The sequence below is a fragment of the Malaclemys terrapin genome, chromosome 22 (genome assembly GCF_027887155.1).
Source record: "Malaclemys terrapin pileata isolate rMalTer1 chromosome 22, rMalTer1.hap1, whole genome shotgun sequence".
Lineage (NCBI taxonomy): Eukaryota > Metazoa > Chordata > Testudines > Emydidae > Malaclemys > Malaclemys terrapin.
This window is the reverse complement of record NC_071526.1, coordinates 10589100-10613036: the sequence shown is the minus strand read 5'-3', so window position 1 is coordinate 10613036 and position 23937 is coordinate 10589100. Positions and strand designations below refer to the sequence as shown.

Sequence of the window (23937 nt, the reverse complement as noted above, 5' to 3'; positions counted from 1 at the left end):
TGTAGGTTTTAGTGTTGCAAGCACACTGTGAAGGCTTCCTGGAGAGAGGTCTGGAAGTGGAGAGACGGTTCTTTGCCTGGGGTGTATGTGATCTGGTCACCTGAGCCCACGTCGGTGTCTATCTCGGGAACGGCCTCACTTTACAGAGAGGTTATGGCAGTGATTCAAAGCTGGCCGAAGGGGCACATGTACCTGAGCTGCCCGGGGAAGGCTCGGTGCCTCTGAGGTACTGCCCAGGGGGACGAGGGCAGTAGGAGATGAGCCATGGATGGGTGCATCTGTGGACCCTTAGCTTGGCACAGTTCAGTCAGCTGCAAAGAGGGGAAGGGAAAGAGAAAATGACCAGAGTGTGAGCAGGGAAGGGACCAGGAGATAAACAACATCAAAGGGGGGGTGGGGAACTGTTCTTTATATAACCCTGTGATTCACCCTTTGGGATCAGGTTCCGGGCTGGGGGGAGCTCAGTTGTTCATGAGACTCAGCTGAGCGAAAGGGAGGAGAGAGACTAACGGGCTGAGCCAGAGATTCAGGGGAGGCTGCTCGGCTGAGCCACAGGTACTGGGAGCTAATCATTCCCTGAAGATCCTGCCCTGCTCAGGGGGGAATGCGGCAGGAGAGGGCGTGTCTGGAATGGGCTCTGGGGGAGGCTTCTCCGGCTTTGGAAACGAGAAAGGGTAGGGTAGCTGTGAGGTGGGGGAGGGGAGACTGTGACATGGAGAGAGATGGGAAAGGAGGCTCAGGGAAACCTTAATGGTTTGTAAATGGGGGGCAGGGGCAGGCGGGGGGCCGGGGGACAGGGTCTGGGGGGGCAGGGGCAGGCGGGGGGCCGGGGGACAGGGTCTGGGGGAGCGGGGGCAGGAGAGGGGGCGGAGGGCCGGGGGACAAGGTCTGGGGGAGTGGGGCCGGGGAACAAGGTATGGGGGAGCAGGGCCAGGAGAGGAAGCGGAGGGCTGGGGGACGGGGCCTGGGGAGCAGGGGCAGGAAAGGGGGCGGAGGGCCGGGGGACAAGGTCTGGGGGAGCAGGGCCAGGAGAGGGGGCGGAGGGCTGGGGGACAGGGTCTGGGGAGGTGGGGGTGGAGAGCCAGGGGACAGGGTCTGGGGATAGGGGGTGGAGGGCCAGGGGATAGGCAGGGCCGGCACAACCCATTAGGCGACCTAGGCGGTCACTTAGGGCGCTACAATTTGGGGGGGCGGCGACCGCAGTGGTATTTCGGGGGCGGGACCTTCCACCGCCTCTGTTGGGGGCGGCATTTCGGGGCGGGACCTTCCGCCGCCTAGGGCAGCAGAAAAGCTGGCGGCTCTCCTGGGGACAGGGTCTGGGGGAGCGGGGGCAGGAGAGGGGGCAGAGGGCTGGGGGGCCAGGGTCTGGGGGGGGCGGGGACTGGAGGTGGCGGGTTTAGGGCTGTGGGGCAGGAAGAAACTGATCCTACTAATAACCTAAAAGTAGAGCCATGATCCACCAGTGCCACCCCTGCAACAGAAGGGAGCTCAATGCCGAGGCTGTGCTGGTTCGCCCCTTCCTCTGCCATGCTAAGCAGAGAGGTCCCTGCCATTGTGCCTTGGGGGGCGGATTCCTTTCTGATCCCAGCTCCGGAGATTGGTGTAACTCTGTGTGTGTGAGCAAGAATGGCCTCAGTAAGGCATCTCTCGCCCATTACCCCCGTCCCCCATCCCATAACAATGGATTCTTCTCCCTTGGGGATGGGGCAGAACCTTCCAAACACCGACTGACCTGTGGACAGATACCCCTGTGTGCCTAACCCAGCGGCTGCCCCACATTCTAGCCGTGTGTGCTGCCTGGCTTATTTCCCATGCCCAGGGTGTTTTCCCCACTCCCGTCCCCCGGCATTCTCCTCTTGTCGGAGTCACTGATTTTCTAGTGAAATTCACAAGAAGGGGCTGGAGTTGGGGCCTCATCCAAAGCCCCTGGAAGCCAAAAGTCGTCTCTCAAAGGTCTGTCCTTCGAGCGAGGAGTCCCTCCGACACCACTGCCAGCTCCTCTGCTCCTGGATTCTTTCTCCATTGCCGTACGGGGTCGTGTGAGGGCTCAGTGACTCCCCAGACTGACTGTGTCAGGGAGTCATGTGCTGCCTGGGACAGTTGTGCTCTGGCAGAGTACCCGTTTCTGGGAGCATGAGCACCATCAGCCGACCTGCAGGGCCCAATCCCCCTGTCTGTAGGGGAAGGGGTGATAGTGCCTCTCCACAGTGCCTGGCCTCCAGGATCCCAATGTGCTCTCTAGGCCTAGATGTGATCGGCCAGGCCTTCCCTCCCCCAAGCACCGGCTTCCCTGCCACATGCAGCCGCTCTCTGGGAGGAGCCAGGCGGCGCTGACGGGAAGGAGTGAAGAATGGCGTCTCCATTGGAGACAGCTGGAGGAGTTGCTCTGGAAGCTGGCCAGGGCGCTGGGGTTAATCCTGCTACTGCGCTTAAAAACCAATGCTGAGGAGTCTTTCATGACTGCACAGCCTCAACCTTACGTCTCACCTGGAGGCCGGCGGCACGGCACCCTCTAGCACAGGGCGGGGGCATGGGGAGAGGAGCCACCAGCACCACTACTGCAAGACCTGGGGCTGTGTTACGTGAGTCCCCCATCCATGTAAAGCTGGATCAGCCTAATTTATCGCGTGTCTCTTGTTCTTCTAGGACTGCAGCGTGTCTGAGAGAGAGAACCAGATCCTGCTGATTGTAAGTACTACGGTGGGTGGGTGGGTGGATTCAGTGCAGAAGAACACACATTGGGGTTTGCCTGAGGTCGCTGCTGCCCTTCTGTAGACGCCGTGAGGACTTGGCGGAATGAGTCTCTCCTGCTGTCCTTCAGTGCAGGCACCTCGCGGGGATCTGTGAGAACATCTCGAGCTGCAGCCCGGCAGCCCTGCTGAACCAGACCGCCATCTTGGAGAGCGTGGACCTTGTGCCCACCGAGCCAGAGGACAGTCTGGTGAGTCCGCTTCTCCACCACAATCCTCGCCTCTGCCTCTGGCTCAGGCTGGGGACTCATTTGACGTTTCCAAACTCTCTCTGTCCCTCTCTGCAGGGCATCGAGATCAAATCCACCAACTCCTGCCTCCACTTCATAGCGGGAACCACCACTGAGGTGAGAGATTTGGGGGAAGGGGAGATGGCTTCTGATTTGGTCTTTCCAGCCTGCAGGTGCAGGGAGACGGCTCAGAACTGGTGTCCCAACGTAGCCCCCTTCATAAACCGTCCTATGCTGGCCCATGATGAGCAAAATCTAGTTTGGGTATCAGAACCCCGTGGGCTTGTTAAGGTGCTAAACCCTCTTCCTGAACCAGCTCTAGGACACGGGCTGCACTGGACAGGACTTGGCTGAGTCCTTCCAACTCCGCTGACTTGTGGCCGTGTGTCATACTAACCTTGGCCAAGGCTTCAGCCGGCGCCTTGGTTCAGTTGTCTCCTCACGCCTGTGATCCAACAGGAATCGCCCAAAAGATCAGGCCTGCAAGTTAATGGTAAATCCCCCTTTCCTGAGCCCCTCTGACTTACATCAGCCTGAGAGCTGCTTAACTCTGATTAGGCTCAAGCCACTTGCGCCGCTGCCTTTCTCAGCTTCCCAGCAAGCACAGTTCTGACACCGCTCGGTCTTTTCCTTGCCTCTCCTCCTAGTCTCCAGCTGACCACTGCAGCCAGATCCTGCCGGGGGATGAGATCGTTCAAGTCAACGGGCAGGTTGTGGTAAGTATGGCCCTGTCCTCGCTCCCATTAGCATGCTGGTCTCTTGGGACAGCCAAAATCCTACCAGGAAAGGGGGCTTCTGAATGTAGCTGAGATCATGGCTGATGTGTATGGTCTGCCCTGGGGAAGAACGTCACACTCGGTAGAGGGTGCGACATGGCCTCTGGTTAGAGTGGGGGCTTTGGGTTCTAGTCCTGACTCGCTGTGTCACCTTTGGCAAGTCACTTTCATTCTCTCTGGGTCTGGTGGGGTTCCCCACGTGCGAGGCTCTTTCCCAACAGAAGGTGTGATCCCCGCCCTGAAGGGATCCGGCTAAAACTCACTTCGACTCTGGGCCTCGCGCACCCCCTCCTGACAAGGGGATCATGCTGGTTCCCCCTTTATATAGGGCTCTGAGGTCCTGGGATGACAATGCAACGTATCCCTACTCCTGTTTCTAAGACTGGCTGGTTCCCACTTAATCGCTCTGGACCCTCTTGGCTGTAGGAGTCTGTATGACCCAGATGCCGCTGGGATGCTAGCATGGCTAGTTTCCTTTATTAGAAAGCCTGGTGCTAGCTCTTTTTTCTTTCCTCCGTCCCCTCTTTGCTCTTTGACTCACATCCTGCATGGAGGAGAAGCAAACGCCACCAAAGCCTGGCTTCCACCCCCTCACCCCCCTTTCTAAACACAAGCGCATGGGCACGCCCAGGAAACAGGTAGAATCGCTGTAAGGAACCCGGGTGTTTCTGCCCTGACTCTCTGTCGAACCACATGCTCGACAGACTGAAACCAGAAGAGAGGGGGAGGAAAGGAGGGTTTCAGGCTCTGTCCTGGGAGAGGCAAACACCAGCACTTGGCTGAGCTCTCCACGCGCTTACAACCATCAGTTAATTTAGCCTCATAAAATCTCGACTGCCCACCCAAGTGGGGTCAGAATCATTCTCTCCACTTGACAGTGAAGCATCTGGTTAGGTGGGCGACTGTTTGCTCGAGCTGGTCGGAAAATGGGTCTTTTCCTGTGGGAAGAAAGGTTGACTTTTCAGCAAAAAATCAAAACCTGAAATAACTGGGTTCAGCAAAGGTGCTGCAGTACCTCCTGGGAGTTGTCGTTAGGGGAGAATGGGAGCATGAGCACCCAAACTGGGCTTCCTGGCTGGACTGTAGCTCCCATGATGCACCAGTCTCACCTCTTGGGGAGAGCAGATGGTGCATGATGAGCGTCCCTGGGTGTGATGCAGCATGGGATATGTAGTCTGACTGGAAAGCCCAGTTTATAGAGGAGAACAGGGAGATGAAGAAGCTGGACTACAACTCCCATGAGGCACCACGAAGGTCTATCCAAAATGAAATGTTTCAGTATTTGAACAAAACCTGAACTCTTTATGGGCATTCAGGTTTGCAGCAACAATAAAACCAATTTCCACAGAAATCCGATACTTAGTGTAAAAATTGTTCCTCTGAAAACCAGTTTTCCTGGGGACAGCTTTCAGAGTGGTAGCCGTGTTAGTCTGTATCAGCAAAAAGATCGAGGAGGACTTGTGGCACCTTAGCGACTAACACATTTATTTGAGCATAAGCTTTCATGGGCTAAAGCCCACTTCATCAGATGCGTGCAGTGGAAAATACAGTAGGAAGATATATACATACACCGAGAACATGAAAAAATAGGTGTTGCCATACTAACTCTGAGACTAATTGATTAAGGTGGGCTATTATCAGCAGAAGAAAAAAAAATTTGTAGTGATAATCAAGATGGCCCATTTCAAACAGTTGACAAGAAGGTGTGAGTATCTTGCCGACCCTTTGACAGGGAGGATGGCCAGCTGGATGGCTGCAGGCTATTAGCTGAATGTGTCTCTGCCTGGCCGGTGGTGCTGCAGAAATGGACAGTGAAACGAGAAGGGTGTGGATGACTAGCTTACGAAACTGCATTGATGGCCAGGTGTTTAACTGGTTGGTAGCGTTGTTTGGAATCCCTGGTTATTGGGCGGTAGCAGTAAGTAAAAGGAGGCATGGTGGGTTGCTGCTGGCTAGCTGGATGTCTTGTGAAATGCGCGGTTGCCGAATCGTGGTTCTGGTGACTATAGATTCCCTTGCGCACCATGGAGCTGTAATCAAGGCAGGTGTCTAAACCCTGACCATCGATTGTACCAGGTGCCCAGGGAGAGAAACCTCCCCTTGCTGAAATCCTGTGGTAGTGGTGCTCGTGGCCTTGCCAGCTGACAGAGCCCATGTAACGGAGTAGAATGACCTGCGGAGTTGCCTGTTTCAAACAACCCATTCAGTGCGATTCGGCCTGTGCTGGCGATGAGCACTGATCTGCTAATCCCGTGCGTAGGTGGGTTGGACTCGAATGAATCTAGTGAAGAAAATACTCGAAAAGCCAAACCAGGTGACATTGGTGCTGAAGAAGATTCCACTAACCTCTGTGGGGTCCCCGTGTTCCCCCAGGTCTCCGTGCCATCAGGTAAGCAGGACCCGGTACCCCCACACCCCCAGCATGAGAACTGAACCTTCATTTGCTATGCTGAATAGGCAATGACTGGCTAGGAACCCAGTTGCGCTGGGCTAAGCACATGCGTTCGGAGATGGATCACAGGGCCCTCTTTGCCCGGTCCCCAGGGCTAGCTGTAGCTGCATTGGTGTCTTGGCGGGGGCACCAGCTCCCATCCCCACCCAGTGTGCTCCCAAATCCTCCTTGTGCTGGCTGGAGGCTCCTTTCTGGGGCTCAGCAGTTCTGCAGCTTCCCTTTCACTCCAATCCTTATCTCGTGTCAATGCTTTTGTGAAGTGCCCGGAGTCAGCTGAAGGCATTGTCCCAGCAGCATAGAAGAGCGGTAGTAAGGTGACCCCTGCTCTGCTGTGTGTCTATTGAGCTCCAGTGGTGCGCAGGATGGAAATTCGCTGGCTGTTTTATAGGCACCTGGAAGCTTCTCGGATGCTGCAGAATCTCCTGGCTTGGAAAACAATGACTCTCCAATAAGCTTGGTCTCCCTGCCTTCCAGGTAAGAGCCCAGAACCTTAATCTGAAGTGGCTTCCTGTTGCTTGTCTTCTCTACCCTTGCCGCTGTGTTGGGAGGAGTGACTAGTCATTGTCTGTTACCCACAGAAAGGTGGGGCGGGCAGGGACCTCAGAGGACTAGTCCAGCCCCCCGTGCTGAGGCAGAAGTAAGTAAACCTAGAACCAGCGTTTCTCAGATGTGGCCACCAGGAGCTTTTCTTGCGGCCGCAACCTATGGGGGGGGAAGTAACAGCCCCTCCCTCTCCCTGTTGCTCCTGAATGCACCACCTTGTTGTTGGTTGCTCGGGCCCCCAGCAGGGGTTGAGCCCTGTCCCCCTCTGGAGACACCTGGGGCACAACGCTGGAGGAGCCGGCAGCCGGTGAGTTCCCCACCTTCCCAGGGGTGGTGGGGTGGCAGGCTTTGGGCTTCCGCCCTGGGGTGGTGGGCTGGCAGTGGGGCTTTGGCCTCCAGTCCCAGACTCTAGCCCCCCGCTGCCACCCCCAGCCCCTCATCCAGGGCTTAATTTGTCCCCAGGTTTGGCAGCGCTGAGTACGTCTACTGTGAAAAGTGATACTTGTGCATGTGTTAATTTCACTTTTCACAACAGACTTACTAGCTAGCAGTAAATCTAGTACAATGATTTGGACGTGTCTATGTGCATATTTATTTGTTTTTCCTAAAGCTAATTAAGTATTTTAGGAAAAAGTGTGAGAGTGGCCACCAGCAAGAGTTGGTGGCCGCACTCTGAGGCCATCAAAATATTTGTCCGGTGAACCCCTGACCTAGACTATTGTGTTCCAAGTTCGATAGCTTTTCTTAATATCTAACCTAAATCTCCCCTGCTACAAACCAAAGCCAATTACTTCTTGTCCTACTCTCAGTGGACTTGGAAAACAATTGAGCTTGGTCCTCTTTCTCACACCCTTTCAGGTGTTTGAACTCTGTTATCATGTCCCCATTAGCCCTGTCTGCTCTAGACTAAACAGGCCCAATTCGTAGGCCAGGCAAGTCAAAGACCCTACTTCTGTAGGTTTGCTCAGTAGACGGTAGATCTGATAAGATCACGGTCACCAGAGCAAGGTTCCTGTTTTCAACCTCACATGCCAGGGAAATTTTTTTACGTTGTTGTGAATTAATTATAAGCAAAACTATTGGTTTCCTTAAGGATCTTCTGGGGTGGGGAGGAGAAAAGATTAAAAACATCTCTCCTCTCTCCTCCTCATCCCATTCTTCCCCAAATGCAAAGGTTCCTGTTTCCCGGGAGGAAATGTGGTCTAGTTTTTTTGGATCAGACACTGGGAGTTGGGACTCTGGGTTCCATTCCCAGTTCTGTCATAAATTTGCTATGTCACCTGGGCAAGTCACAGCACCTCCGTGCCTCAGTTTCCCCATCTGGAAAAGGAGGAGGAGATGTCCCTTCCTCACAGTGGTGTTGTGGCCTTGCTAGGCAGTGTTTGCCTCATGGATAGAGCCCTGGACTTCAACTCTAGAGACTTGAGTTTTATTCCTGGGTTGGCCACTGGCCTGCTAGGTGACCTTGGACAAATCTCCCTTTTTTTTTTTTTTTTTTTTTTGTCTGTGCCTCAGTTTCCCCATCTAGAAAATGGGGATAATTTATGAAGTGCTTTGAGATCTATGGAAGATCTAGGCAGTATTTATTCAATTTTTATCTGGAGCCAGGGGTGGCTCTATGGTTTTTTGCTGCCCCAAGCATGGCAGTCAGGCAGCTTTCGGCGGCATGCCTGCAGGAGGTCCGCCGATGCCACGCCTTCAGCGTCCCCCGCCGCCGAATTACCACCGAAGCCGTGGGACCGGCGGACCTCCCGCAGGCACGCCACCCTCACAGCAACCAGCAGGCTGCCCCCCGCGGCTTGCTGCCCCAGGCATGCGCTTGCTGCGCTGGTGCCTGGAGCCACCCCTGTCTGGAGTCTCACAATTGTTTTGCCCCACTGACTTTTCCATGAAGTAACGTTTTGCGTGGGAGAGGAAAACGATGCAGAATCAGCTCCTAGATCGCCCGTGTGGTGCCAAAGGTAAAAACAGCCCACGTGACCAGCACTGACAGGCGTTTCTTTGCTGAACTGAACTCTGATGAAACGCTCCCACTCACACACCGCTGGGGCTTGCAGGGCGGCGCGATCTGCTGAATAGCAAACATGCTACAGGGTTAGTTTGCTGTCAAGTGCTAGTTAAAGGTTTCTCCTCCCCTGAAGCGTGATCGCCGGGCTGGACTCTGCGCTGGATCTCGCCACTGACGAAGAGGTGGCGTTCGACTCAAGCCACCCCGGAGAGGAGACCAGGGACTTCCTACAGCGACTCCCCACTGAAGGTAGGAGAGAGCAGATGCCCTCTGCATCCTGTGGAAAGCAGCAAGCCCTCCTCTGAAAGGCTTTCCACGCTGGGGTGAGCGCTGCTTGTTGCAGGCTAGTGGGACGGCACTGTGGGCAGATACTTGGCTGAGAGTCCTGGGCAGAGCAACACCGGGACCATAGGTGCTGACTCCGTGGGTGTTCTGAGGCTCAAGCACCCGTGGGGGGGGGAATAGGGGGTGCTCAACACCCACCAGCCACAGCTGTTCGGCAGGGTCTCAGTGCTGCCAGCAGAGCAGGGAGCAGCTGGGAGAGGGAGGGGATGCCTTGGGTGGAGGTGGGAGGGATGGAGAAGAGGCGGGACCTGAGGGCGGAGCGGGGATGGAGCACCCACCAGGGAAAAATGTCAGCCCCTGTGACTGAGACTCCTGTTATAAACTCCCTGCCCCAGACGCTCTGCCTGCCTCCCGTACAGCGCCATGCACATTTGAGGCCCGATCTGATCCTCTTCGTGCTACTGTAATATAAGTAAGTCAGGAAAGGGACCAAGCCGACTGGAGTCAGGGCAGGTCTAAAGAGTGCCGCCTACTGCTCAGAGCGGAGGCCTGGGTATCTGGCGTCTCTTCCTGGCTTGGCTGCTGACTCACTGTGTGATTTTAAGCAGGTCCCTTAACAGCCCCGTGCCTCGGTTTCCCCATGTGCAAAACAGTGCTGATAGTACCCTCCTTGCAGGGCTCTTCTGAAACTTTCATCGACTAAGGTTCCCAGAGCCCTTTGCGATCTCCTGAGAGATTATCCACTGCGCGATATGTGCAAAGGCGCTCCATGTAGGGCACATGCAGAGCATGTGGTAACGTTGATCCTGGAGGGCCAGCTTCCCCCAGAGCTTGTTTGGTTTGTATGGCCATGGGGTGGGGGATGTGGGTTGAGACTACAGTGATCGGGTAAAATGTGGCATCGATCATACAGTGCTTCAAGCCTTAAAGGGTAGGCCCCTTACAAACCTCTGGGTTTGAGCACCTGGAATGGCGCTCGTGTTACAGAATAAAGGCTTTAGTGGGGCCAGCGGGGGATCTGGCCCTAAATTTTTAACCCGCTGTCTGACCTCTCTGTGCTAGTGAAATACAAATCGCCACGTGGCTCAGAGGTGTTGGTGTCCCCCTGACCGGTTTGATCTTTGCAGACGCTTCAGCAGCCCCTACGTTGGAGAGCCAAGCTGTGGGGGCAGGATTTGAAGGGTGCAGCTCCCCCGTTGCTGTCGCTCCAGCCAGACCCAGCACCTTGGAACTCGGATCGAAGGAGTCCCCAGAGAACGGAATTGGGAGCAGAAGTCGGGGACCAGAATCTCCCGCTCTTCCAAACAAGGTGAGAGGAGAGCGACCGAGCCTAGGCCAGTCTCTTCCTGTGTGTCCGTACAGCGACAACCCCCTGGGCCTGAGGTGGCTGAGGCCTCTAATGCAGCACCCAAGACTAATATAAATGTGGATGGGATAGAGAAGGCCACGTGGGCTCCTAATGCCCCTGCCCTGTAAGACCAGAAGGAAAGCCATTAGAAATTTAAAAGGCAACAAATGTAAAACTGAGATGAGGGGAAAAATCTTTAACTTTGGGTGCGGTTAACTTGTGGAACTTGCTGCTGCAGGATGTCTGAGGCAAATAACTTAACAGGACCCTCATCTTCATCCTTGCAAATGGTAGGCTCAGGGCTGGCCTAACTCTGTTCCCAGTGAAGTCCCTGGGAGTATACCCTACCCTGCAGTTAACATCACCTGGTGGGCAGGCAGCTGCATGCTGAACTGGCTAGAGCCCTTGGGTGCTCTAAACAAGAGAGCTGTGATCGCCCAGCCATTTCCCACATACGACGGCCAGCCAGCGAGTGCATTGTCCAGTGCCGTAGAGAACGGCGCCTCCTTCACTTTATTGTCTGCCTCCCAAAAACCGTGAGTTGCTTGCATGGCCAGGATCTTTCTAACCACGTGTATCTGTGTCCTCTTCATCCCTTTCAGAGCAGCACCAAGAGTTGCTCCAGGCAGAAAGGTGAGTGGCCTCCACCCGTCCCCCTGTGAGCTTGACAATCGTGAGCTCCAGGTTAACCAGGGGATCGGAGCGTTTCCTCCCCTTCCACATAGGTTTGTTTTTCCCCAGGCCCACGGCACATTCTTAGGTTGCACATTAACTTGGCCACGGGGCCGGTGGCCCAGGGCAGCCTGCCAAAGAGGGCGCCGGGTGCAGGGTTTGCTGAGTCCCACCTGACCTGCAGTAGCTGGGCTGATCGGGTGAGCAGCAGCGTCTGGAGGGGGTGGGGGACCCAGGCTGCAGGGGGGCAGTTGGATGCCCAGCCAGGTGACTCCTCTGGAGCAGGGGTGCCCCTCCTCCCTCCTGCTCCCCTGCTGCTCGGGACTGGGAGTGTCCTGTTTGCTGTGCGGGGAAAGGGGGGCAAGACTGATGTCGGGGTGTCCCCCTCCCCCTGCCCATGCACCTGGTCTCCACTGAGCTGGGGTGACAGGGCAGGGGGGAATCTGCCCATGCTGCTGCCTCTCTGGCTCCCAAGACAGCTGCTTGTGTCTGAACAAGCCTGCAGGCTCCTGATCTGGAGTGCTTTCTTAAAGAGACAGCGCGCTCATACTCACTCGGGCGCACACACACTCTCGCAAGCACCAACACACTCTGTGTGTATGTGAGAGACCATTTTCTCTCTCTCACACACACACACACACACACAACCAGGGCTCGTTCCCCACCTGGGCTGTGCTGTGAGGCGAACATCAGGAGCTGCTGCTCTCCTTACCCAGAGCAGGCAGGGAACGTGACCTGGATGCAGGGAGCCCTGACGTTGCTCCTCGCTCCCCCCGACACCGCCCCCTAAGGGTGCGTGGGGCAGCGGAGCCGCAGTTCCATGTGGGCGTGAGCAGCAATGCAGCTGCTCCGTGCATCCAGGTCAGTTTCCCCAAGCGGGCGCCGGAGGGGGATGCAGGGGTGTTAGGGGCGAAGGGGGCACAGTGCAGGGGTTAGGGGGGGAAGGGAGTGTGGGGATCCCGGGGAGCCCATGAGGGCAATGGGGGGGTACCATACCCATGGGGGCCAGGGCACCAAAATACAAGTTTGCCCAGGGTGCAATTTCCCTAAGGCCGGCCCTGCTTGGCCACGCAGCCAGGAGGGAAGAGGGGTCCCGTGGGCTGTGGCCCCCCGGCGTTCTGTGCCGTGTGGCACTAGATGCAGGACGCACTCAGGCTGCATAGACCCGGAAGGAAGGGCCAGACGTGGTGCTTGGGGCTGCATGCCAGGGAGCAGAGCACGGCCCAGGCAACCCTCTGTCCGATGCTGCTTCTCTTGGCTGCGGAGCAGAATCCGGATGTTTCTGTTTGGAGCCTGGGGCTGGGAGAACCTTTCTCTTCCCCTCCCCACCCTTCCTCCCTCCTCTGCTCCTTGGTGAGCTTCCGCCATGGAAGTGAGGGGTGCTGTTCCAGTCCCCTTGTCCCCCGCCGGTGCAGCTCCTTCCCCATCTCCTCGCTGCCGGGTGCCAGCAGCTGCAGCCCAGAGTGGTTTGGGGGTATGGAGAGAGTCCCTCCAGGGGCTAGGCCGACAACCACCAAGCTTATTTCCTTTGGGAGCAGAGGCAGACTAGGATGAATGGCTGGTGCATTAATGGGCGTGGGCACCCAGGGCCCAGGCTCCCCGTTGTCAGGCACCGAAAAGAGTGGGACTTTCCCCCCTGCCTACAGGGCTCTTCCGTGTCTCTGCTGTCCCCTAGCAGTGAGAGGGCGCAGAGGGGTGGGGATGGGGGAGCTTCGCAGAGAAGCCGCTGACAGGACACGGCTGGTGGCTCCTCTTTTGGAGAGAGCTCCCCTCCCCGTGCCTCACGTCCCCCTGCCCCCTCTCCTCCTTCCTTGCAGGAGTGGCTACCAGGCTGAGCCGCCGGCGGGTGTCCTGTCGGGAGCTGGGCAAGGTGGACTGCGATGGCTGGCTCCTGAAGAAGAAAGACCACGTGGGATTCATGTCCCAGAAATGGAAACGCTGCTGGTTTGTGCTGAAGGGCCACGTTCTCTACTGGTACAACCAGCCCAGTGTGAGTGCGTCCCATGAGCTATGCTGGGGGTTAGTGGAAAGGGGCAGGTGGGGGGGAAGCAGATGTGCCATATACTCAGGGGGCTTAGGGCGGGAGGGAAGGGGGTGTTGGCTGCTGGAAGTTCGACTTCGCTATGCTTGGAGCCCAGTGGACTCCCCCAGGCCTAGGTCAGCCCAACCACTGATGGGTCAGGGAGTCCTCGCTGGTGTGCCGAGGAATCGGACGTCAGCGTAAGAAGTTTAGAGTAGGGGGTAGAGGCCTCCCGTTAGCAGCGGTCCTCACTGCACCTTCTCTCCTGGCCCAGTTGGTGCATGTCCCCAAATGAGACTCCTCTACGCTCCGATAACTCAGTGAGCCAAATTCAGAGGTGATGTGTAAGAGGGGTGGGTGGGTGTAACAGCCCCACAGAGAGAGCTGGAAGATGGATCCTGCACCAGCTTTATGGGCTTTTCCCCCATCCTCTGACTCCACCAACCCCATTTATAAGGAGGACCCTGATCTCCTCTGTAAAGCGCATTCAGGCCTATGTGCGGAAAGGCTACATAAGAAGAGCTGGGGATTATTATTACAATCATAGACTATCAGGGTCGGAAGGGACCTCGGGAGGTTATCTAGTCCAACCCCCTGCTCAAAGCAGGACAAATCCCAGACAGATTTTTGCCCCAGATCCCTAAATGGCCCCCTCAAGGATTGAACTCACAACCCTGGGTTTAGCAGGCCAATGCTCAAACTACTGAGCTATCCCTCCCCACAAGGATGGCTCCAAGGACAGCATGATGTTCCCGGAGTAAGCCGCACATTGTTGATTTACCTTCTTGGCACACATATCAGGGGATAGCCGTGTTAGTCTTTAAGGTGCCACTGGACTCCTTGTTCTTCTTGGTACAGTGGCTCTCCTGGCCACTGAGTCCCGCGTGATGCCCCAAAACCAAATGAATCTTGCTTCTAAATGCCAACGGCAGCAAAGCCCCCTGTGTGTGACGTGCTCCTTGTTTCACCGCTCAGGACGAGAAAGCCGTAGGCCTGATCAACGTGTCGACCTACGACCTGGAAAGCACCCGGGAGCAGAAGAAGAAATAGTGAGTGCGTGAGATGCTGGGCAGAGACCTCGGCTTCGGGAGAGGAGGACCCTGAAGCACCCAGGAGCTGCCTGGCTGCTGGGGATGGCGTGGGAGCATTCTCCGTAGGGCAGCACATCCATCGGAGCACTTGGTGCCAAGTGGACTAGCCGTACGCAACAGTGCAGGAGCTCTGTGTGGGGAGATGCTCCCAGCTGCTCCAGTCCCCGCCTCTCCAGCAGGAGGCGCTGAGTAACGGTGCAGGAGCCCTGGCTGTAGGGGAAACAAGCAGCCCTCTCCCAGCAGGAGGCGCTGTCGGGCGTGGTGCCGGAGAGCCATCTACCAGGTGGAACTTTAGAGAACTGCCTAGAGGGAAAGGCTCTCTCCAGGTTGCTCATTGTGGATGGGTTTGAATTTGATTAATGTCGGGGGAAGGGGGAGGGTAATTTAAAAATCCCAAAGAAAAGGCTCTGTTGAAAGTTAAGGGCGAACATGTGTTTCAGCAGAGCCCAGCTAGCCCCAGGGGAGGCTGGAAACGGGGCTAAGAATGGGACACTAGCTTCACTCTTAACGAGGGGGTCGTTACAGCTGCCTGCTAATACGGGAGGAATTGTGGAGAATGCAGCCACGTCCTTGTTCTTCTTTCAGTGTCTTCCAGCTCTGCCATGAGACGTACAAACCTTTCATCTTCGCAGCAGAGACTCTGGCTGATCTGAGCATGTAAGTAGCAGGCCGGGCTGTCCCTGCGTGAATTTGACATTGCTAAGCAAACACCCGGTGGTGATCCAGGATTGGCTACAAAACCCTCGCCTTGCTCGCTCAAATACCTGGATGCAGTTAAGCTCCAGCATTCTAGTGAGGGTCTGAACCAGCCCGAATCTACAGTTCCTGTGGTCACTGGAGGCTGTGTCCAAATGGCCGGTACGATTCAGTGAAGACAGTGGTTCTCAGACTGTGCTTTGTGGAACCCACCCCGAGGGTTTGGGCTGCCTGGAAGGGAGGTGGCTGTGGAAGAGGGCCGGATCTCTGATTCTGAAAAGCATTGGTCTGAGATGGCTTTCCCCACGTGTGAGGTGGTTCGTGTGATGGAAGGGGAAGTGCCCAGACACCTGGGAGGGGATCTCTTTGGTGACTGTATGTGACCTGTTTGTCTTCCCAGGTGGGTGAGTGGTTTGATCGCTGCAAAAACCAAATACAAGCTGGCCCAGGAATCGCTCCCGCCCAGAGAAGAAGGTAGGAACCAGGCATCTTGCGAACCAGTTATTATATGCCACGTCCCTACAGGGTGACTGGATGAGCCTCTCCCAGCATCCTCCTGACTCCAGCGGGCTCCACTCCCGTATCTATATAAACTGGGGCGGGATAGTTAGCTGAGGGGGGGGGGGGGGAATGCTGCAAGTGGTCTGAAAAGTGGGGGGGCGTCTCTCGTAATCTGGGAGCAGCCACTTCAGGAAGACAATGCTTAAAGTGCACCCCTCAAGACAGTGCTCTCTTTTTAATTGGCTGGGTCTGTGACCCACATTGTCCTCCATCCCCCCCGTTCCCCCCCACACACAGGTGCACATAGACATGTTAAATACTGGTGGGGAACCAAAGCTCTTGGATCTTGGAGACCAGTAGCCCTCACTAGGGGGAGAGAGGAAAGTCCGTTGCCTCTGGCTTGGGGGTCAGAAGCGTGGGCCCTGTGGCACAGAGCGTCTCTTCTCCAGAGTCCTGTACTCAGCTGGTGAAGGCCCAACTGCACGGTGACCGAGAGGGGCACGCACGAGCGATTCACGTGGGAGACCTGAAATTTGGCGGGATCCATCCCGCCGGCATTGGGACTTTTGTAACCTCAGCGCAGTGCTTGCCGATGCACGTGCCTTTTGACAAAAGCGAGGGGACCCCAACTTTGTGTGCAGCGTAGGACCTTTGAGACGAAATGAGGGACACCCCTGAAAAAGGTGGTGAGTTTTTGGGGTAGAGGGGTCAAGGAAAAGGGCCCCGCTCTGCACTGACTGCAGGCACCCCCCCCTTAAGACCAAGAATCCAAAGATGTGGGCAAGCCAGGCTCCGTTCCAGCTCCCGGTCTTTCCTTCGCTGGCCTGGGAGGAGCTTGCTGTGCTGTATGAAGGGGAGGGGGTGAAGATGAGACTCCTCTTCCTGAGCCGGGCTGGAGCGACGTTGGGTGACAAGATGCAGTGAGGCTCTAATGGTTAGATGACCAGCTCGGGGACCAAGAGGCCTTGCCCCACCTTCCCACTCTGTGAGGATCATCCCCAGCTGGGAGGCTGGGCCCCTTCTCACTAAAGTGCTGTGGGATCCTTGGATAGAAGGAGCTGGAGAAGGGCAACGTGTGCCGTGTCGGAGCGAAGGTCCGTGGCAGGTCCGGGCTTTCCCACTGATAGTCCCCTCTGTGCTTCTCCTGCCAGACTGCTACAGTGAGACGGAAGCTGAGGATCCGGACGACGACGCCCCCAGGCCTGGCTCTGATCTGGTGAGTCTCATCGGGGAGGAGGGCGGATCCTACAGTCCAGCTGGGGAGAGCCCTGGCCCTGGGTGATGGGAACTGGGACCAGCTCTTGGCCCTCCCTTTGCGGATGCTGGCAGGCGGTGCTGCGTTGCGGGTGTCAAACGCAGCTTGGCAAAGGGCGAGAGGATTGTGGCTCTTCCCAACCGCCTTGGGAGCTGGGATTCCTTGGTGTTGGGGGGAGGTCTCTAAACAGAAATGTTCTTCCTCAGCTGCCAAAGAGAAGGGAGCTGCTAACCACTGTGGAGAGAGCCCAGCCCGGTGCTGCAATGGGGAGCCCCGACTCCACGGGCCCAGTGGGGAGCCCCCTGGGGAGCCCCGTCCCTGGCAGTGGCAGGCCCTGCTCGCCCCTGGGTAAGTGCTAGCGCTGCTGCTCTGAGAGCAGCCTGGATTTGGGCCACTGAGCATCACCTGCGCTCAGTGGGGCTCTCTGGTGACTGATCCAGGTATAGTGGTTAATGAATCCTCTGCTCACCAAGGTGGTTCTCTCGCTCAAGCAGAGCCCAGGGGGGCTGTTACACAAGCGGGTCCTTTCTGGGGCAGGTGGGCATTGGATTGGGGCGGGGGGGTCAGGGCTTCTCCTTCGTTGTGAAGAATCTCCTGAGATTTCTCCCCCCCATCCCCTTTCTGTTCAGCCTCCCCCGGGATCTGCTCTGGTGTGTCCCAGTACGATTGGTGTCAGAATGTCCAAAGGGCCATAGCTTCCGTTGTGGCACCAACATGCCATTCCCTGAGCTAGCCGCTGTGTCTGGGGCCTGTCGCATTTCTCCGGCGCCTTCTGTGGAAGTTCTCATAACCCTCCCGACCACAGAGTACCAGGCTCCTGAACTGCCTGTAGTGCTTGGGGCCATCCTGGCAGCAGGCACCACCTACTCCCCACAAGCACAGAGGCTGTTCCGGCCCCATTCTAACTCTGTCTGCTGTGTCCCCCCCGCCCCTATGCAGACTCCCCTGGCAAAGAACTGGAGTCCCTGATTCAGTGTCTGAAGCAAGGCGGGGTGTCTCTCATCGGCACGCGCCAGCTCCTGACCCACGAGCAGTACCGCAGATCCTTCATCAAGCGCAACAAGAACCCCCAGATCAACGAGAGAGTTCACCTGGTCCGGGCCCTGCAAAGCACGCTCAAAGTAGGTGAAACGTTCAAGCCCTCTGGCTGTGTAATGCCCTCTGATGCACGAGCACTGAGCAGCGGGGAATGTTCTTTTCCTTTTGCAGGCGAAGGTGGCTGAGCTGCAGATCCTCGATCAGCTCTTGAACGACTCGGAACTGACCTCGGAGAAATTCAGACACTGGAAAGAAGAGCATCAGGAGTTATACCAGGAAATCCACCAGTGGTGGGCGCCCAGGCCCAGCCAGGCTGAAGGTCTCGGAGCAGAACTTGGCGCTGAATCCAGTCCACAGGAAACTGCCGGTGCGACGCCATAACACATGGAATCGGGGCAGATCCTGGCAATAACGTTCCCTTCATAAACCTCAGTGCAGGGAATAACCCGTCCCTCTCTCATTCCGGAGAGATTCCTGTCGTCTCTGTCCCAGCAAGAAACGCGATGCTCTGAGAGCAAGGAGGAATGGTGCTCACTCACAACGCGCAGTGCATCAATTTAACTGGAAAGTGGGCTGCATTTTAAAGACCCCGTTTGAGGCTCTCCCCTGAGAGCAGGATTTTATGTAGGGACCCACTTTTGACAAAGCCTTGTCATTCTGAGGACAAGGAAGGAATTCTCAGAATGGATCCTCGGTTGGTCTAGAGAGTCTTGCTTGTTTTAAAAGAGCTGCTGTTTCCATTTCCCAGTGATGCTTAATGAATATGCATCCATATACTTCACTGAGTAACTGACCCCAGCGCTGTGAGGCCAGGACGGTCCCTCTGGGGATAATTCTGAGATTGGGATATTCAACATGTTGATGCCTTGGCATTTCTCATCACTCGACATCCATCCAGAGCCCGATCGGAACCAAGAACCCGTGTGATGGAAGATCTTTTATGGATAGAAGTGCTGCCTGGCCCCCCTCTGGCTCCGCCTGCGGTGGTAGATATTCATTTGATAAAGAGAGAGGCTGGTTTTCATACATGTACAAATAATTGTGTGTTACAGTATTTGCTAGTGGACAGAGTTGGACTCAAGTGCCATTCTCTGCTCTGCTGCTAACTCCCACGTGTGCCCTCGGGCGATTGCCTTAGTTTCCCTGTATTTAAAAGGGGATAAGACTGATCTGTCTCATAAAGCAGCTGTGTCGTTTCATTAATTCATGGGGCCAAAGCTCTTTGAGATCCTCTGCTGCAAGGCCTTGTTACAGATGTAGGCTGGTTAGCCAGGGGAAAGTTCTGATCCAGCCCCCCTCGCTGGATGGATGTGTCATTGAGTGAGTTCTCTTTAAACATCCAGGACCTGTCTACACTGCATTGGAAAGCAAGCCTCCCCGCTGACCTCCCCAGACGCGTGCTAGCAGGGCTCACGCTACCGCTCTAAAACTGGCCGGGTCGATGTTGCTTTAACGTTGTGACGTGGGCTCTCGTGCCCACCCACCCCCCTTCATCCCCCAGTTGTCAGAGCCCAAGCACCAGCCCGAGCCGCAGTGTCTACACAGCTGTTCTTGCAGCACTAACACAAGTCTGAGGAGGCGGGCTGGGGGGCTCACTCCTGATGCAGCATGGACAGGCTGACACCAGCTGGCTCGCTGCAGCCCTGCCAGTAATTTTAACTAAAATATCCAGCTGTTGTCTAGCATTTTAACTGTCCATTTTTATTTTTTGTTTTGCAAGTGCCTGATCCCAAGTCCCCGTCCTTTGCTGACAAATCAGTTCAGGCCTGTTTTAGCTAACCTCGACTCTTATAGGAACCAAGGTTTGCTCCAATGAAATGGACCCACCCTGTCCCCCTACATGTGAACCAGAAGCTGCCTCTGGCTAACGGCAGTGAGTTAGCAGGGCATTTCCTTGGCTGCTTAGGGCAGGAGACGGTTGAGCCTCCATCATCTCGTTCTCGTCAGCAGCTGCCAGGACTAGTGTCCAATTCGAAGCTTAGTGAGAGTTTTCCTATTGCTTTCAATAGGCTTTGGTGCCTGAGCTTGCCTTCACTCTAAAGTTACCACCCTCGCTGCTTGGTTCTGCTGCCCTAGCATTCCCTTACTCGCCCCCTCTCTAATTCAGTACCTCCAGTCTCAGCTTGGCTACAGGCTTGGGGCCTCGTTCCTGTTGGGAGGGGGGAAATCCCTCCATCCCTTTCGAGCTTCGGGGAAAGGAAAGCAGCCATTGTTATATTTTTGTTTTTCTATTGTCAAAGCTGTTTTATTTTTCTAAGCACTCTCCCCTGCCGGATTTGTATACGGGGTAGATTAGGTTTTATATATGATCAAACCACTTCTCTGTTCCATCCTCAATCTCTCTGCATCTGGCCACTTAGAGCTGGAATAGACAGGGGTTGTTTGAAGCAGGCAAGGTTGGTTTTCTTGGGGCATGAATAAAACTGTGTTGATGACAGGTCCAGCTTTGCCTCCTTTTCTTGGATTTTAAGTTTCGGAATAGCGGCCTGTCTCTAAAATGCAGGGAGTAGCTGGCTCCAGAGAGACAGGATCCCACCCCCACTTTGGCCCTGAGTCTCACCAAACCCCTCTGTGCAATAGTCTTTCTCCATCCCTCTTTCCTTGCCTTCATCTCGCTTCAGGGGCTGGCCTCTCCTGCCCTGAGGGATATTCAGCCCCTCTCAGGAGGAAATAAGATGACTTCAAAGACAGGGACTATGCCAGGGTGTTCTGGAGGTGGGTGATGTCATCATGTGCTGTGTTATCTGAGCACTTCCAGGGCCCCAGACCAGAGAGCAGAGCCCCATAGCCCAGGGAGAGCAGCTGAGCACTGCTGGCTTCTGCCTGAGGGCCAGAAGCATTTGCATGTCTCCTTCCCACCCCCGCCCCCAGCAGCAGCAGGCACCATCCCACCCCTATCAAATCTGTGCTTGGAGAGTCCTGACTCTGCTGCCAGCTGTGCTCCTCCCTTATCAATGTGCCTCAGCTGGATCACCTCTGGGCCAGCCTCCACTGCCAGTTCTCCACCCCAGCTCCCCCCTGGGCTGCCCTCATAATGCTGCCCCCGCCCCTTACAGATGTGACACAGCTGGAAGCGTGCACTCCTTTTCTGCTGCACCCTCCCTCAGCCCCTTCCCCTGAGTTGGGGGAGGGAGGGGGGGCGGCGGCGTTTTCAAGTAGCATCAGGAAGACAAACCTACAGGCTGGCAAAACCCCAAAGCTGGCAGGGCCCCTGAGACACCTCATTAGGGAAACGATCGTCAGCCCATCTTTAAAATTGGCTTGATTGAGGGGGGTGATTTTCCCTGCCTAGCCGGCCCGTACATCCCTGTTACCAGCAATGCCAGTCCTGCGGGGTTGAAGATGCGCAGCTTGATCCTGGCGCAGCAAGGTAAAGGCACAGTCATGCTCAAGCAGCTACAGCAGGAGACCCACATGGACTCAGTGCACAAGGAAAAGACAGTTGTAGTCCCCCAAAGAACAGTCCCTCAGTTTCCTCTCCCGGCGCTGGCCTGGTAGCCCCTCCTCAGTAATCCACCTCATACGGAGCAGCCACATTCCCTGGGCTGCTTCCCTGCTTCCTTTGGAAACTGACGGCCAGGCAGATCCCAGCCAAGATCTCAGCGACTCCGCCGCTCCAGCCAAGGTAGAGACAGGTCCCAAGCCGGAACTTGTCCCCCGCAGGGGTCTGGGGGTTGGCCATGTTCTCTAGGACTTTGTAAGCCATGTAAGATGTGGCACATAGATACATGGCTCCAGAGAGAACCAGCAGGAGTCCAGCAGTTCCCGTAAGCTTGGGGTTGGGCTGGTGTGTCCACCAGCGTACCCCCACATGGGCTAGGGAGTAGCTCAGGACCCCTGTAAGCACTGAGATGACAGTGAGTGCTCTCAGCATCTGCATGGGCCAGGAGATGGCCGTCTCCTGGGGGATGGCTTGGCACACCCTGCCCGGCACGCTGATCACCTCCACGCAGCTTTCCCACAGACCGTCGCTGAAGGAAACGTCCCACGGGAAGCCGGGCCGCCTGGAGAATTCTCTCCACTGCGGGGTCACCGTGGCTGCCAGCAGCAAGACCCATCCCATGGGAGCCACCACCAGTCCAAGCACCATGGAGCCAGTTGCCATGGTCTGATGAGAAAGGGCCCTGGTCTCTTAGTCTCTTCAAGGGAGCTCCCTTGGGCTGGGATGCAGAGTCAGGCAGAGACGCTGTGCAATCGGGAAGGCGTTTTCTGGAGTGCACCCAGCCTGGAGCGGAAAAGAGAAAGTCGTCGCTCGTCTCCAGGGCACTCTCGGGCTGGGCTGGAGGCTGCTGGAGCCCAGGTGAAGCTGTTGGTTATGGTTCTACTGTCCGCATCACCTTGACTTTGTAAATCCTCTGTCGCGAACACGTTTCCTTCCTAACATTTCAAGCCTGTTGATTAAATGTTAAGTGACCCCCATTTCCATGCCCCCTGGTTACACATTAACATCGCCCCTCGTTCTGCTCTGGGCCTAGTGCGTGGCCAGACATAACGAAAGGCTCTAATCATTAATATGCACTAGGAAGGGGCCCCAGTGAACAATGCTCTATTGACCTCCACCAGGGGTAACTGCACGCAGAGCACCTTCAGTTAGACCGTTTATGCTGCTTGGATCACATCAGCCCCAACGTGACACTTCTGACTGTACCAGGGATGAACTTGGCCCAATAGCTTCCTGAAGGGCAAAGAGGTTGGAGGATTGGGGTGGGGGAAGGGTGTGAGAGGGGTGATGAACGCCAGCATTTGCGTTGTGCAAGAGGGCATGTGTCTGGGTGGAGGATGGGTCTAGGAGAAGGGGTGTGTGGAAAGGGGACCTGGGAGAAATTGGGTGGTGGGACAGGGGATTTGGGTGTGTCGGGTTGGCTGGGAGTGTACAGGAAGGGGAGCTCTGGAAGACTGAGGGACGTGGCGGGAGGGGAGACTAGAATCGCTGTGCAGGTGTCCGTGAATTGGCGGCTGCAGGCTCCAGGTTCTCATTGCCATGGAAATGTTCCTTATTAAAGATGCCGGGTGGCTCCATCCTGTGCACGATGCTGTACACAATGTACCGCACACACTGCACTCTACACTTTATCTAGGCAGTGGGCTAACATCCTTTCTCAGTTACCCCAGCATGAACCTAGTGTAACTCCAGAGAGGGCCTGGCCATTACTCTAGATTTTCCCCACATGACAGAAGTTGGCTGGTGCAACAGAAAAGGAATCCGCCCAAGTGGGTTCTAGGCCTGGCTCTGCTATGGACCTTTTCCCCCTGCTCTGCTCTTCTAGCCTCATGTATTTAAAGGAGCAAGGTGCCAATGTTTGTCTTCCCAAGTGTCCTTATTTCTACTTCTCAAACGTTGCCAGGTGTGGGAAGGCCTCCTGAGCAGAGGGCAGCATTCTCCTCTCCCCCCCCCCCCCCCCTAGTGCTCTGGGTATAAACAGTAGCTCTAAACCTACATAACAACTTTGGCATCTTTCTCACAGTTGGTAGCTGAAAATGCTCAGAGCTTTCCTCCACTCCCGGTACAGGTTTGCTTGGTAGAAATACTTTGTCCTGCTATAGCCAGCAGCACCTGCCTAGGTTACAAAAAGGACCCTCTGGCCAAGTGAGCCAACTTTTCTGTTTCTTGAACATGACTGTGGGAGAGAGTTCTCAGGGGTGGGAGCTTGTATGATCAGTGTGGTGTTTAGATGTTGCTTGTGATTATTAGAACTGGGAGCACTGGCTGTTGGGAGTCTGAAAGGCCAGGAAACAGGAAAGAGGGGGGAGGAGTTGAGGAGGCAGAGTGAGAATTACAGAGGGTGCAGCAGCAGTTTGGTAAAGAGGTTTCCACTTTAAAAATAAAGTCTTGTTGATACAACCATCAGTTACCTTCAAGGTGGGAGTGGTTTCATTGAAGCCAAAGGAATGCTGGCAGGTCACTGAAGCATTTTGTCCTCCAGGGGTTGGTCTACTGTTCGGTACAACACTGCAATGGTAGTTAGGTGCCTAAATGGCTTTTTAAAATCTGGTGCTTAGCGCTAAGGGTAAAGCAGACTATAGAAGTGCATCCGCCTGTCAGGGGTGGTCTAGGTTGGCTTAGTCCTGCCCCACTGCGGGAGGCTGGACTTGATGACCTCTAAAGGTCCCTTGCAGCCCTGCATTTCTATGATAAATTTTGTTAGCTATGAAACTGCTCCGGGCCTTAGTGCTCTGGAATAAAAGCATGTTCCAGTGGCTATTCATCTCATGCCAGTCCTGTAGCTTGCAGTAAGGGGGTTGTTAACGAGGTTACAGTTTCTTTCTCAAGA

The 23937-nt window shown here is 55.7% G+C and overlaps 2 protein-coding genes across 4 annotated transcripts in view; one reads left to right on the top strand and one right to left on the bottom strand.

The window, feature by feature from the left end:
* CNKSR1 (connector enhancer of kinase suppressor of Ras 1) overlaps positions 1-20102 on the top strand; it is a 32310-nt gene extending 12208 nt beyond the window's left edge. For all 3 annotated transcript variants that reach the window (XM_054011982.1, XM_054011981.1, XM_054011984.1), the window contains 17 exons: positions 2647-2688; positions 2822-2941; positions 3038-3097; positions 3628-3696; positions 6017-6145; positions 6597-6682; positions 8893-9008; positions 10172-10353; positions 10995-11025; positions 12882-13054; positions 14060-14133; positions 14761-14832; positions 15272-15345; positions 16524-16588; positions 16834-16975; positions 17567-17748; positions 17837-20102. In XM_054011982.1, coding sequence (XP_053867957.1) covers positions 2647-2688; positions 2822-2941; positions 3038-3097; positions 3628-3696; positions 6017-6145; positions 6597-6682; positions 8893-9008; positions 10172-10353; positions 10995-11025; positions 12882-13054; positions 14060-14133; positions 14761-14832; positions 15272-15345; positions 16524-16588; positions 16834-16975; positions 17567-17748; positions 17837-18046 — 1827 coding nt within the window. In that variant the 3' untranslated portion in view covers positions 18047-20102. The remainder of the gene's footprint in view (positions 1-2646; positions 2689-2821; positions 2942-3037; positions 3098-3627; positions 3697-6016; positions 6146-6596; positions 6683-8892; positions 9009-10171; positions 10354-10994; positions 11026-12881; positions 13055-14059; positions 14134-14760; positions 14833-15271; positions 15346-16523; positions 16589-16833; positions 16976-17566; positions 17749-17836) is intronic.
* Positions 20103-20898: 796 nt separating this feature from the next.
* LOC128827635 (claudin-1-like) lies at positions 20899-21770 on the bottom strand. Its single transcript, XM_054011583.1, has one exon. It carries the CDS (start codon positions 21768-21770, stop codon positions 21171-21173), a length of 600 nt encoding a protein of 199 aa, XP_053867558.1. The 3' UTR covers positions 20899-21170.
* Positions 21771-23937: the final 2167 nt, after the last annotated feature.

Coding starts and splice junctions, on each gene's coding strand:
- LOC128827635 (XM_054011583.1), bottom strand. CDS start 21,770: ATGGCAACTGGCTCCATGGTGCTTGGACTGGTGGTGGCTCCCATGGGA.